General features: G+C 40.8%; 1 protein-coding gene across 1 annotated transcript in view; it reads right to left on the bottom strand.

Annotated features, from left to right (window-relative positions):
• Positions 1-15,255, bottom strand: part of DLGAP4 (DLG associated protein 4) — a 255,491-nt gene that overhangs the window by 17,774 nt on the left and 222,462 nt on the right. The window contains exon 10 of the mRNA XM_089673346.1: positions 10,326-10,417. Coding sequence (XP_089529472.1) covers positions 10,326-10,417 — 92 coding nt within the window. The remainder of the gene's footprint in view (positions 1-10,325; positions 10,418-15,255) is intronic.

Raw genomic sequence — 15,255 nt, 5'->3', positions numbered from 1 at the left:
GCTTGTTGGAGCTTACAATCTGGACTGTTCTCAGTTAGCATTGTTCTTTTCTAGCTCTATGGACTATAAAACACCTCCCCTGTACTGGAGAATAGAGGAAGATTTTATCTAATCTGACTGTGCAATACAGTTATAACACATGCACTGTTCTGGGTGACAATACTGCTCAGTACAGTTTTCTCCCTAGGACAGGAGTTAATGGGAGGATTCTCCTAGATTGTAAGCTCCAAGGAGCAGGGCCCTCAAATCCCTCTTGTATTGAACTGTATTGTTGCTATAATATATAATTACCAGGGTAAAATAATGGAAAAAAAAAAAGTGAAAAAGAAAACTAAAGCAGCAGCAACATCAAAGGACCAGGCAACTGCAATACTATCATTTATTTTTTCTTGAGTTTAGAAGGTTTTTGCATTCCTAAGGCACCCCAAGTCAAAGCATCTCCAAATAAGGAAGCAGTTATGAAAACAACTGCAGAGCTACCTGTCCTGTGTAACAGCAAAGTACATTCAGTCTGTGCAAATGGAAAAAAAAACAAAAAATGTTATTGGACTAGTTTCTCTCCAGTTTGAATGTTATTCAACCAAATAGAGAGAATCAGAAAAAAACTGCATTATGGCCAATAGAAGGGGCTACTCCCAAGCCCCAATGAAGGGGATGTTCTTTGACCTCTGAAAAACATTGGATTTGAGAAAACGTCTCTCATTTGGAATAAATCTAGATCTGGACAATTAACTTTGTGTGGCACATCAATCTCAAACCTGCTCAGTTACAAACCAAGGAAAATGGAAATAATCTGGTTTTAGGCTGGCAGGTTCTTAATACCAGATACCCTGGTCAAATACTCCTTTTGCAACTGGACAGTTCCACTGTTCCAGCGCTGCCCTTCCTTTTTCCCCTCACTTTTTTATAGCCGTTTGTGTCCCTGATGCATATTTTCCGTCTCTTCCTGTCTGGTGAAACCGTTGTCACCAAATCAGCATCAGAGTGGAAATCTCTCTAGCAGAGCCATAGACGGCAGTAAAAACCCAACATGGCTTCTAATCCTCCCCTACTCTAAATCCAACATGGCCTCTAATCCTCCCCTATTCTAAATCCAACATGGCTTCTAATCCTCCCCTACTCTAAATCCAACATGGCCTCTAATCCTCCCCTACTCTAAATCCAACGTGGCCTCTAATCCTCCCCTACTCTAAATCCAACGTGGCCTCTAATCCTCCCCTACTCTAAATCCAACACGGCTTCTAATCCTCCCCTACTCTAAATCCAACATGGCTTCTAATCCTCCCCTACTCTAAATCCAACATGGCTTCTAATCCTCCCCTACTCTAAATCCAACATGGCTTCTAATCCTCCCCTACTCTAAATCCAACATGGCCTCTAATCCTCCCCTACTCTAAATCCAACATGGCCTCTAATCCTCCCCTACTCTACATCCAACACGGCTTCTAATCCTCCCCTACTCTAAATCCAACATGGCCTCTAATCCTCCCCTACTCTAAATCCAACATGGCCTCTAATCCTCCCCTACTCTAAATCCAACATGGATTTAGAGTAGGGGAGGATTAGAGGCCATTTTGGATTTAGAGTAGGGGAGGATTAGAAGCCGTGTTGGATGTAGAGTAGGGGAGGATTAGAGGCCATGTTGGATTTAGAGTAGGGGAGGATTAGAGGCCAACATGGCTTCTAATCCTCCCCTACTCTAAATCCAACATGGCCTCTAATCCTCCCCTACTCTAAATCCAACATGGCCTCTAATCCTCCCCTACTCTAAATCCAACATGGCCTCTAATCCTCCCCTACTCTAAATCCAACATGGCTTCTAATCCTTGGTGCAGGCTCATTGAAGTCCATTACAATCAAATGCAATCTGCTGTGGGAAAAAAAAAGTCCTGGACCCTTTCCAAAAAACGCATTGGCTCAAAATGCACAGATGTAAACTAGATCCATAGGAACCCATGTTAAATGGACTTTAGTGCGATTCTGTAAAACGCACTAAAAAAAAAAGCATAAGTGTGAACCAAGGCTGATAGCTTTTATAGAATGTAACTTTTGCTAGTACATCATTTCATCACGTGCCCAGCTTGTATGGCCCAGGCTTATGACAGGTCTCCGGCATGTAGTTGAGGAATTCCTGCTGTAGGATGCTGGTGATAGGCAGCCTACTGGATTGCACACTTGTTAGACTTCATTACACTGCAACAACAGCAACCCATTAGAAAGAAAAAATTTGTTTTCGGAATGATTGCTTGTAGAATCCTTCTTCCTCCCTGGAAATGTAGGCTTGTAATAGAAAAATGTGCTCCAAGGGGATTAGAAGCTCATACATAAATACATTGGAAAGTCACGTGGGGGCGTTTGTGAGGAATGGAAGTATTCACCATGACAGGCTATTAGGCAGAAAAAACATGAGCACATCTACTTCTGTGCACTGTACATGACCCGTGCAATCAGCACAGAGCTTGACAGCCATTGTGTTGCATACAATGAACCCTAAAATGTAAGCTCTCCAGGTTGAAGTTTTAGAATTCCTATGTTACCACGTCTTTATCCAAGAAAAAAAAATATTATTATTAATAATAATAAGTCAGTATCGCTTCCATATTCAGTATAGGTGAAAGTGGTAATGGTGGTGGTGGGGGGATTCTTTAATCACAGACAGGGTCATAAAAAAGGACAGCAAAAGGTCAGTGATGTATTGGAGTGCGGTCAAAGGAAAGGTAAGGTGGGTCAGCAAACCACCTGTGAGCAAAACAAGGTCACCTCCTGCACCCACATACCATATTCATTAACCACTTCCAGACCGGACACTTTTACCCCCTTCCTGACCAGGGCAATTTTCAGCTTTCAGCGCTATCACACTTTGAATGATAATTGCGCAGTCATGCAACACTCTACCCAAATTAATTTTTTACCATTTTTTTGAGACAGATAAAGCTTTATTTTGGTGGTATTTATTCACCACTGGGATTTTTATTTTTTTTGCTATGTAATGAAAAAGTCCAAATTTTTTGAAAAGTGTTTTTTTTTTTTTAAATTTTGCAAATAAATAATATTTCATCATACATCTTTGCCAAAATGTATTCCTTTATCTTTTTAGCAAAAAAACAAAAAAAACACAAATTAGTTTATAACCAAAAATTATAATTTTTAAACATTTTTATATATTATTTTTTATTTTATTTTTTTTACATACTGTCACCCTAGCAGTACAGTGTCACCATGGTTTTTTTTTTTATACTGATTGCCTTTATACCCATATAGGATGTAAAAGCAACCATTTCTCTTTCTCTCTGTCTGCATTCTTGCACTCATTGAGAAATACTGAGTGAGCTGTGATTGGTCACAGCTTGTCACATGGTACAAGGCTGTTGCGAATAGCCTTGTACCATGTGACCTCTGATCATTCACAGATTTCACACATAGTAAGCAATGATGTCACAAGTGACATCTTGCTTACTACTTTGCATGTGATCACTGATTGGCCAATCAGTGATCACATGATCGGGACCTCGTACAGAGGTCCCGTCCGACGATCGGTGTTTCACTGTGTCCGGAGGACACAGCGGGCACCGGATCGCGGTGCTGCGCGCTTCCAGGGAGCGCGCACAAGCAGGGTGCGGGGAGGCCGTTCATAAACGGCCACCCGACCCTGTACTGCCACCGTCCGGCCGTTTATATACAACGGCCGGTCGGGAAGTGGTTAAAACAGAACAAAACGGCAAAACATTTTTACATTTTGGATAGAGTAGGGTAGGGTTATGCCATCTGTGCCCCATTGGAGAGATTGCCCTTCACTTCCTGTCCCATAGCCAAAACAGGAAGAGAGAGGAAATCCCTCCACAGTGAGGGAGGCCCAGGTTACCACTAGAACCAGTGTGCCCACTGGAAGATTTCCCCTCTATTCCTGTTCGGGTGACAACCCAAAATTTGGAATTTTCTTTTACTTTGGACACCAGGACAACTAAAGAGGGTGAATCTCCCTAATGGGGGCACAGATAGCAATAAAAACTGACAGGGGTTCTAATCCCTCTCCACTCTGTCCTAAACTAAAAAGGTTTTGCCGCTAGTTATATATAAACTTTGGTGCTTTAGTATCAGTGGAAGCAGAATTATTTTATCTAGTGCATTTTCTGGATTTCTTAGTCCTTAAAGCTGAACTCCAGGAAATAAAATTTTTCCATTTAAATATATTCCTCAATAGCCAAAACATATAAACTCACTTTGTGTGCACCAAATGCTTTTGCAAACCTAGAAATCACCTTGTAAAGGCGGCACTGACACCATTACTTTGCTGCACATAGCTTGTGCAGAGTGAAAAGCTGTGGGAGGGACCCCGCAGGCCCCACCCACTACACACTGGCTGAAGAAAACTACAGGAGGGGCGGAGACAAGACCAGTCACCATGCACAAGGAAAAAGAAGCAGTAACTGGTCTTTATTACAGGAAGTTCCTGCACAGAGGAAAGGTTTCACACTGCACAGATCTGGAAGAATGACACGAAGCACACTCAAGATTTGAGTAATACACAACATTTGCTTATCCCAGAGTTCAGGTGTTGGACTGTCCCTGTTGCCCTCTGCATCCTATTCCACCACTGGTCCTCTTCTGGGCTGAATGAAATCCAGCACCAATCAACCCACTTTCTGGGAGCCCAGGTTGTCATGGACACACCCCTGAGGGTGTGTCATCAGGCAGCCTGGACTCAAAGGGAAATGCTGCATGAAAGAGCACCAACACCTTCCAAGTGCGTCGTTCTCTACAGCAAGGAAGACCTTCATCCCAAAGACATTTCCTGGTCCAGCTGATCAGGTGATCACCGAGATTGTCTGCACAATGATCATGTGACTGAAAATCCATCCTACCATCTCCCAATTGTAAACAGTGACCAGAAGCCATTAGTGACAGGGAGGTCACACAGTGATGAGAGTACATGTTTTCAGTGCATAACAGCGATGCAGACGTGTGGCAGCATGACAAAGAGCCCACTGCCGTGCTGTCCTGTATATGTGTACAGTCACCGCTAAGATGTTAACAGAGGATTTGGTACATGTAAACAGCACATAAAAAGCATAGGGGAAAGTGGTTTAGGTCACTTATTTTTTTTATGCAGGTTTTAAACATGTTTACTGCTAAAAAAAAAAAAAAAAACAAAAAAAAAAATATATATATATATATATATATATATATATATTACATTTTTTTTTAAATTTGCTTTACAAAAGCGACACATGGTGCACCCGTGACACAAGATTTGTGTGTCTAAAAATCTTGATAGAGGACAACGTCCCAGGCTCGCTCTAACTTTGACTACAGTCAAATTTGTGCTTTATGCTGCAGTAAAGCTCATTTTTACATGCATTGAATCGCTTGTTACTGTACAGTGTGCTGGGGAACCATTCACAATGAATAGCACTGCAATGCACAAACAGCTCTGCACTAACACATTACTCTAGTCGGATTGAGCCCTGAAATCTATAGGGCCATAACTGAACAAAGCAGGTAGTGAGGGGGGGGCAGAAACAGGAGTCACTGCTCTAAGAAGCAGGCTTACAAAAAGCATATGAAAAAAGGAGCCTAGAGCTCCACCTGCTGGCTGGAATTGAAAATGCAAAATATTCACATTTAGACGGGGTTCACACTAATGTGGTGCGGGACACCGCATGTAATTCATACAGGAACTGCAGCGAATTCCTGTGTGAATTACATGCGATGTCTGTGCGGTGCAATTTGAGCCACACATTTTGTATGGCTCAAATCGCACCGCACTTGCACCAAAAGGTACAGGACCCTTTTTTGTTTTTACCTGCATCGCATTGGTATTTTCACCCATGTGATACGATTTCTGGCACTGCGTTTTGCGATCTGTTTCAAGGTGCCATTAAGCCCTGACACCCATACCAGATCGCATGAACAACATGAGACTGCAATTCAGTGTGGAAAACGCACAGGATTCGCAGCGTTTCGTGCATCGCATCAGTGTGAACTCGGTCTTAATGTTTCATATTAACTAAACTATGAAAAGACAAATATACAGTATGTTAACATACTGATCATAATGAAGACAAGAAGAAGAAATTATATATTAAAATCACTATACATTCCCTAATGCAGATTTTGTGAATTATGGGATTTCAATGCAGAAAACCGTAATTCTGAACATCATTTAGGCCCCTTTTATATGGGCATAATCAGTGTGGCAAACCACCCCACCAGGCGGCACTATACCTCCGTACACAATGTTGCAGCTGCAAGGTTTTGCACTGCGACAAAAAAGTAGAGAGTGTCATGTTCAGCAGGTGATACCACCTGCCAATGGCCCCACAGCAGCAAATGAGCCTTTGCCACAACCATGTCCAATATACTTTCATGGGAAATCCCTCTTCAAACTGGTGTGTGGAAGGCAGCATATTCCTTCCAGACTGCTTGCTAACTGCAGACCAGCCACTACTGACAAATCCATTCACTCCACATCGCAAGTGAGCGGCACTGACCATCTGAAAGGGGCCTCAGGGCTCATTCACATAGGTGTACTGATCTGTACACCTGCGAAGGGACCATCTTCACACGCATAGGATGTACAGGTGCTCCGTGCAGATCCATGCAGGCAATGTGTTCAAATCAATGACACAGACCCAGGGGCGGACTGACCATTTGGAAACTCAGGCACTGCCCGCGGTCAGTAGGGGGCCCCATGAAATGCCCCTGGTACCTTTTTCATAGGCTTTTTTGAGTTTGAGCAAGGACACAGGGGCCCCATGATCCCCTATTGCCCGGGGGCCCCATGAGTTGTCAGTCCGCCCCTGCACAGACCTGTATAGTTCTCCACGAGGTCCTGGAGTGTACATCCATGTGGGTCTGATACACAGAACAGAATGCAGTCTGTCTGTATCCTGGTCCATGCATCAGAACCGCACAGATCGGTATGTCCATGTGAATGAGGTCTTAGTGTGTAGATGAATGATTTCTGAAATTCTAATGTACAACCTAACATGCTTAGAAAAAATAAAGAAATAAAGAAATAGAAAACTAATGCAGCCACTACAACTAAGAACTGGTAAGCTGCAATAAGTTACATTTGTTTTTGGGTTTAGATACATTTTATCAAGCATCAGCTCCAATACTCTTATTGCAAACCATTTAGAAATGCTTCACACGGCCCACAGATCATGTCTCTGCATGCAGCATCATTGCTGAACAACAGAATTTTCTGTCTTACCGGACAGCCTGTCTTTTACCCATAACATGCGCTGTTCAGGAGATGATTCAAAATCTTTTGATTTGCATTCAATGTGTTTACACTCTCCATTTATGAAAATCAGATGGATTACGTATTACCTTAGCTTGGAAGAAGTACAATACTGCTTGATGCATCGAAATTCAAACCTGATATAGCAGGTCACAAGACTGAAGACAATAGGTTGATTTACTAAAGGCAAATAGGATGTTCAGTTCGCAAGTGAATTTCCCTCAGCTTAGTAAATGTTGTAAAAATTCAATTTGCAATGGATACCCAAATCACGTACAAGGAAAATTAAAATTAAAAAACAAAAAAATAAAATTGTATTTTTGCATGCAAAATGATTGGATTAAAGTATATGTACACCATAACCTTGTAAAACAACCCATTCGGTTTAAAACAGAAATAAAAGACAAAACATTTGTGTAAAGACTAAAAAAGCAAAAAAAAAAAAAAACACCACATTAGAAATGTCTTTTTTTAATCTTTGTTTTGTGTTCACATTCCTCGGTTCTCATCTCCCTAAGGAGTTCAGAGTGCTGGGGGAGGAGGAGGAGAAGCAGCAGCACACTGATCTGCCCAGTTAGCAATATTCTGATCATTGGTGGAGAGCAAAGCGAGTTCTCAGCACAGCTAAAAAACTGACCAGGCTGTGCTCTTCTGCTCAGTGTGGTCAGTTTTTAATAAGAAAGCAAAAAGACTGGCAGGAACACCAGGGACAAGTAGGTATATTCTAGCATCAGCCTCCACAGCAAAGTAAGAATAAATTAAACTTCATTGGACAACTACTACTCCCACATTTGTGGCATCCATCCTCCTCTAGTCCATAAAACAATATAAAAGCCATGATTTCCTCAAACATAACCAGCACGTCCGCTGTCCATGCAAAATCCAGAGCACTGATCCACATAATATTCATCTGTTAAAAATGTAAATCCTCGAAGTGACTATAAGCTTTTCTCCCAGAACTTCATCCACAGCCTCATTCAAATCCCATAATCTTGCTGCCACCCATAGCAGCTCAAAGCTTATCCTTCTGATGGTTCCTGGGACTTTCAGCCATCTTTTAAACCAAAATCAAGTAGTCTGGATTTCATCCCATCACTACTTATGACAAAAAAGCAAATGGAAATATAAAATGTAATTTGAACATCTTACTTGCAAGATGGAAAAATCAACCACTAGGTAGTATCATACTTGGTTCCAAAAGAATTAAAAAAAAAAAGTTATACCATCCAAAAGAATTTGAGTTTTTGTCTAACTCCTCCTACAATGTTTTTTGGTCCTCTGTTTACCTAGGAAACGTCTATGGAGCTCCTGGTTTAAGCTTACATGAAGCTGAAACTTAAAATTTGAACTTTGGCCCCATAAATGCCACGGGTGCCCAGGCACAGCAGCCCATTCATGTGAATGGTCTGCTGTGTCTGTATTTTCTGCAGGAAAAAAAGGTCTCTACACCCTTTAAAAAATGCCGCCGCATGGTGTTTTTGCACCTCACAATTTCGGTGTGCAGGAAACTGCACCATATTTTTCAGTGTGTGGAGGTACTATTAAACGTTAATGACACCCCCACGCTTTCCATGCATCACGGCGTTTTGGCCATGTCTGCGGGAATGTGTGTGTTTTCCTTGCAGTCCTGCACTCACTTATGTGAACCCAGGCTTAAGGCAGATATAAAAAGAAACATTTAATGCAACTCTGTATTCATTACTGAAGCTGATCTCCAGTCCTACTTTTTTGGTCACATTTGTAGCATTCTCCTCTCCTGTGTTGAAATGGATTACTCTCAATTCTCTGCAAACTTGTGTCTCCAAAATATAACCCTTTGAAGATCCAGTAGATACCTTGAGCCCACCTTCATTTCTGTCCAAATGACTTTCATCATTATTACCCCCTCTCCTCCTGAACTGTATTGTTGTTGGTCCATTCCTCACACGCATTAGCGTTCTCTGCCATCATTTTGTTCCCAATCATCCCTTTAAACATGCAAGCTCCCTGCGTGGTGCAGACTATACCTGTGCAATGAGTTGATCAGTTGCTTGATCAAGCAACTAATCTACAGATTTCACAGCTAAAGCCTGCAGCCCCCAAAGGCCAGCATGGAGGAGCGTGCATGTACAAAAAGGATGCTGGGAATTTGTTTTTTTTATACAACTCTCAGGTTTTTGAAAGAAGACCTGTGTTAGGGTGCTGTAACATTTATAGGAGCTTGCTGGCCCCTCCCACTAAACTTGTAGCAAGACCAATAGAAAGATCCAGTGGTGACGTCAATGCATTTCAAGAAATAATTTGATGGAATACGAAGGTGTTGTGGGATGACAAGAGAGGACATTTTGGGTGTGTATTACACTTCAGCTTTAAATTATCACTTGTTTTTTTTCTTCATTGCACTAGTGTTGGTACTTGAATTTAACCCGTACAGCAAGCTCAGACAGAGTGAGAAGCAGCACAGGGAGCAAAGCAGTCCATGTGCTGACAAGGAGAATACGGACAGGAGGAGAAAGCAAACTGACTGAGAGCTCATTGGTCTTCTATTCTACTGTCACTGTCCAATCACAGAATGGGGCAGAGACATGACCTGTAAGTGTTCCTGAACTGCAGAAGTGTACAAAATTAAGTCTGCTGCCCTGCTAGAGAGGGCTGTGCTGTGCGGGAGAGCTGTGTTAATCTCAGAAGTGGATGTTCAGAAAATACAAATCTTTTAGCAGGTACAACTGATCCCATGTTTGTACTGTATCTGTATTTCGAGGTTGTCTGGAGTTCAGCTTTAAAATTCATGTATGTCTAAAACCAAAACGTTTTAGCCTTGAATTGAAGAGATCAGGTGGATTATTTACTAAAACTGGAGAGTGCAAAATCCGATGAAGCTCTGCATAGAAACCAATCAACTTCCAGGTTTTATTGCCAAAGCTTAATTGATCAAGCTGAAGTCAGAAGCTGATTGGCTACTATGCACTTCCCCAAGGACTCTAATACATCACTTCATAGATGCTAAAAAAAAGTGAAAGTGCTGGAATATATAATGGGATGCACATTACTTAAAAAAAAAACAAAAAACAAGGATCCTTCCAATTCATGGATCTCTTACCAGATTTTGCTCACACAGGCCACGGAACTGTTGGAATTTCTGTGACATCAGAAGCTGTGCACTGCCGACAGCACTTAGAACCTTCCCGATCACTACAAGTAAGAGACAAGGGTTAGTTTGAACAAACTCTAAACATTTCTGAAAGAATTAAATTTAGTCTTTCAATGTGGGCTTCTGGCAAATTGTCCCTTGCAGCATCTGATCAGCATACAGCCCAAATGACCGGAGGCCAGGGCTACATTGGTGATTACATCTACTGAGAGATTTAACTACTTGTGGGTCAACGCTGCATTAGTAGCACATGGATTTCAGTGTGCAAAAAAGAAAGCTGTGGCCAATTAGCACCTTTCTGTGGAAAAGAGATCTTATCAGCAGTGTAAACTTAAGGTGGCCATAGATGGATAGAAATCGCTGGTTCAGCAAGAACTGGCTGATTTTCGATCCATGTGTGGCCACTGCGGTTGAACAGAACTCAATCTACTGGCCCATTTCTGTTTAAGACTGGCCATACGCTATACAATTTTCTTTAGAAATCTGCTTTAGATTTACCAAAAGCCATATAATATGAGGTCAAACCTAAAAAAACACTTTCAATTGTATCCAATTAGGCGGGCCCTTGCACTACAGTTGAAGGTAAATCTAAAGAAAATTGGGCAGAAAATTGTATAGTGTATGGCCAGCCTAACCACCCTGTCAGATATAAGCCGCTCGATCAGCGCTGCAGGCAATAGACTACAGCGCTGATCTGGATATTCTGACAGCTGGCAAAATATAACAGTGCAACAGGGAGGATTCCCCCCCATCCACCTTGATTGTGTTGATGGAGGAATTGGTTCAGTTCTTTTTCATTCAGCCTGCCAGCTGAACAAAGAAAAACTGATCCATGTATGGCCAGCTTTAGCGGACTTAAAAACCTCTTTCCATAAAATTATAAGTGCATTTAAAGTATTTTAAGCAAGTTATTTACTTGTAAAGGCCTCCCTTGTGTGGACAGCCAAAAGCCCCCAAGACTGCTGTTGCGCACCGCCATCTTGGATGTGATGCCAGCAACCCCAATACACTCAGAGCTGTCACTGAACTGACACGCTATAGTATTCCCCCTACACTCATCCTTTAAACAGCAACATAAAAGGTTATGTAGGAAGGCGAGTGGGCCATCAGACAATAAAAACCTCACTCCAAGAAGAGGAGAGGCTTAGGATGTGCAAGGACGGAGTTGCTGTACCAAGAAAATGACTCTTCCTGGAGTAGTCAGAACTTCCTAGCAGGTCCAAAGGGCACATTGCAAGGGAATAAAAAAAAGACAAAATTATTTTAAGGAAAAACCCTGCATTTAAAGTGTAACTCTAGGCAAATGAAAAATCTTTTCATTTACCTGGGAGTGGGACTCCCAGTAAATGCTAGTCTTTGCCAAGAGTACCAGTGAAATCACTTTTACTTACCTTATCCCTCCCTTCTATGCAACCAATCACCTGAAGCCTCTTCAGCACCCCAATGGCAGTCGCAGCCCTGTTGTCGCCACGTACAATGTAGGGTCAACAGTCTTGCATTGTAAGTGAGGGTGCCAAGAGTCCAGCAAAAACACAGAGCGTCGGAGGCAAAAGAAGCATGATGACTACATTTCCTGCCAACCCGGCTGTGCCTTCATTCACTACAGCACAAGCCGATCAGCGGGTCCCCGCCAATGATTTATGGCTGGGACCCGCTGATTGGGTGAGCAAATGACTGAGTAGTAAACAATACAGGGCTTTCTATAGACAGCAGAGATGTGCCGTTTTTTTCTCCCTGCAAAAGCAGGGAGTAAAAACCAGCACATTTCTTAGTAAAAACAGCACACAGTACATATAGTAAACATTGTTAGGCGCACAGTTAACCCTTTGATTGCCCCTAAAGCATATATTAGCACTGATCACTGTATTTGTGTCAGTGGCAGTTAGTTCCCACAAAGTGTCAGCTAGCATAAGATTGCCCACAGCATTATCACAGTCCTACTATAAGTCGCTGATCACAGCCATTACTAGCACAAAAAAGAAAAATAATAATATTCCAGAATATATATAGTACCATCGTTTGTAGACACTATAACTTTCATGCAAACCAATTGATATACATACACTTATCAGGATTTTTTAACCAAAGACATATTTTGACCTAATCTTTAGAAGAAATGTGATTTTCTACATTGCATATGTTGTATAGTGGAAAGTAAAAATATTGGGTTTTTTTCAACATTTTCAGTCTTTTTTCGTTTATATAATAAAAAACCCAGTGGTGATCAAATACCACCAAAAGAAAGCTCTATGTGTGTGAAAAAAAATTATATAAAAAACGACACAAGTTGCCTGCTTTTTAAAATCAAAATTTCCTCATTTCACCTAATAAAAACAAATTTCGAGCTTTAAACTGCCTCTTCCTCAGTTCAAGGTGATAAAACTGATGTATAGATTAGGCTAGTTATGTCAAAATAGGTGGATCTCATGGATCTGGCTTTAATAAAGCAGACGACTTGTTATGATTCTTAGTGGGTGATTACTGAAAATCACCCACTATACAAAAACAGTCCCAGCACACAGTTTGATCGCCCCTCACATTAACCCCTTCCTGCCCAGTGTCATTAGTACAGTGTTAGTGCTTTTTATTAGCACTGATCACTATATTGGTGACACCAAGACAGTTCCCCCCCCCCCCAGTGTCAGAATGTCTGCCGCAGTCTCGCAAAAAGTCTGTGTGAATGACTTCTATACCACGGTGTACAGATCAATACAAAACTATACACCTCTGTACAAGGCATTTTTGACACTTGTGTAAATGAGCCCTAAAAAAAGAATTTGGAATTTTTTTTTTTTAATTTATTTTGCAACACAACACTACAGTAGAACATTGCAAAGCAAACAGTAAACAGAAGTGGGGGGTAAAACGAAAAAAAAACAAAACGTAATGGCCTGAATTGGGAAAAGGGGCACATTAAGAGCAAGTACATAGTTGCAAATCCTTAATTCAAATAATATGCTGTGTATATTTGTACATCCCTATAGGGGGGTCGCTGCAGCTTCTATCCGGATAAGAGAACAATATACACACTTCTGATCCACACTAGCAGGGCTGCAGGTGTAACCTCATGAGGATTATACAGACATCATACTGAACCATCATGACAACTGGTTGCTACAGTGATCATTTACCCAGGAGACCACGCTAATTGGTCCCTATTGACAAACCAGAATTTTCCTCTTTCAAGGGGAGGGCACTGGAGGGTGTGGACGTTTATAAACCTCCCAAAGGCTTAGGACTCTTTCACACCATGGTGCAGAGCCTTCAGTTGTTCTGCACACGTTCTGCAAGGGCACAACAAAATCAATTGTTTTCTATGTGCCCTGTTCACACCACAACACTAGTATCACATGCAGATTTTTTTTACCATACACAATAGTGAATATGTAGCACACAAAAGGTTGATGAATAATTTAGCCAGTTTATTTTTGTTTCTGGTCATTTGCAATAGCCCAGAACATTGTGTAGCATTTTATCAATAGACAAGCAGAACACAAAAAAGGGTGGCTACCAATCTGCTGTCCATTATTTGTTGGAATTGCTTTTCTTTAGTGCTGAGAATACGTATGGATTTTAGATTAGCAAGAAAAACAAGGTACACACCCAAAAAAAAAAAAAAAAAAAATCTTCTTCGATGCACACAGGCTGTGCGTAGTACACCGTCCTTCTACCCCATTGCCACTCACATCTGCAAACAATTCCCAATTGTCAAAATTATGGCAATGAGGTACTGTGCAAGTGCAGCAGTTGTAATAGCTGCTGACATAAAATGAGGCTTCAGTCAAACTGAATCTGACTTTGAAATCATGCAACTTCACTTGAAAGTCGCATGATGATGTCAAAGTCAGATGTCAGTGCGATTTGGAAGAGGTCTATGCGCCTTCATGCACAGCTGTTTATGTAAGTTGCACTGAACTTGCAAAATGTAATGCATGAACTACTTTCAAAATCTGTGTGGCACAGTGTTTATAAACACCTAACATGCTGATGTACGACAGATGGAATACCTGACTGCTATACATTCCGGCTCAACAGCTGTGTTCGAGGCAGTGTGGCACCCATGGGATAATTTCTCCCCTTCCCACCTTTCTCCAACTGTGCTGTTCCTCCCCACTGTAGCTATGTGACGTTATTATGTTTGTAACCATGCAGATTTTACCATCGATGTGATCCTTCTTTCTATTCTGTTCTCTTTCAACGTGTTCTATGTATGTATGTATGTATGTATGTATGTATGTATGTATGTATGTATGTATATATATATATATATATATATATATATATGTATGTATGTGTGTGTGTGTGTGTGTGAGAAAATCAATAAAAATTGTTAATACAAAAAAAAAAAAAAAAAAAAAACACCTAACAAGTTAAAAAAAAAAAAATACTAAAATGTATTCCTATTTAACACCCTATTAATCCTTAGTTTACCCTAATCAGCCCAAAATAACCTCTTCTTCTCCTCTATTAATTTTCTTGCTGATTTTAGTTTTTATTTTCTAAGATTTACACTTTTATCATTTTTTTATTTTTAACAAAAGTGCAAAAAAACAAAAAACAAAATTATTTCATGTTTAAATAACTTTACAATGCTTTGTCCCAGAATCATACTTATAGTGTAATTTTAAACAGGACAAATAGGATCATTTTTTTTTGGCTTGCAAAAACAAAAAGGATTTTATTTTTTATGTATTCCATAGACAAAAATATAATTTAAAAAAAAAAACACTTTTTCTACTACATTGATCAGTGTTAGTGTAAAAAAATTAATAAGGGGGAGGGGAATGCTTAATCTTAAGACTTTTAGAGTATTTCCCCTTGCTGACAATTTGGGATAGCTCCTACTTTACATTGTTGTAATCCCACAAACGGGAATTGG

Source organism: Staurois parvus, unplaced genomic scaffold (assembly GCF_062004578.1).
Source record: "Staurois parvus isolate SC_StPar_1 unplaced genomic scaffold, SC_StPar_1.0 ptg000137l, whole genome shotgun sequence".
In the NCBI taxonomy this organism is placed as follows: domain Eukaryota; kingdom Metazoa; phylum Chordata; class Amphibia; order Anura; family Ranidae; genus Staurois; species Staurois parvus.
This window is presented reverse-complemented; position numbering and strand designations above follow the sequence as displayed.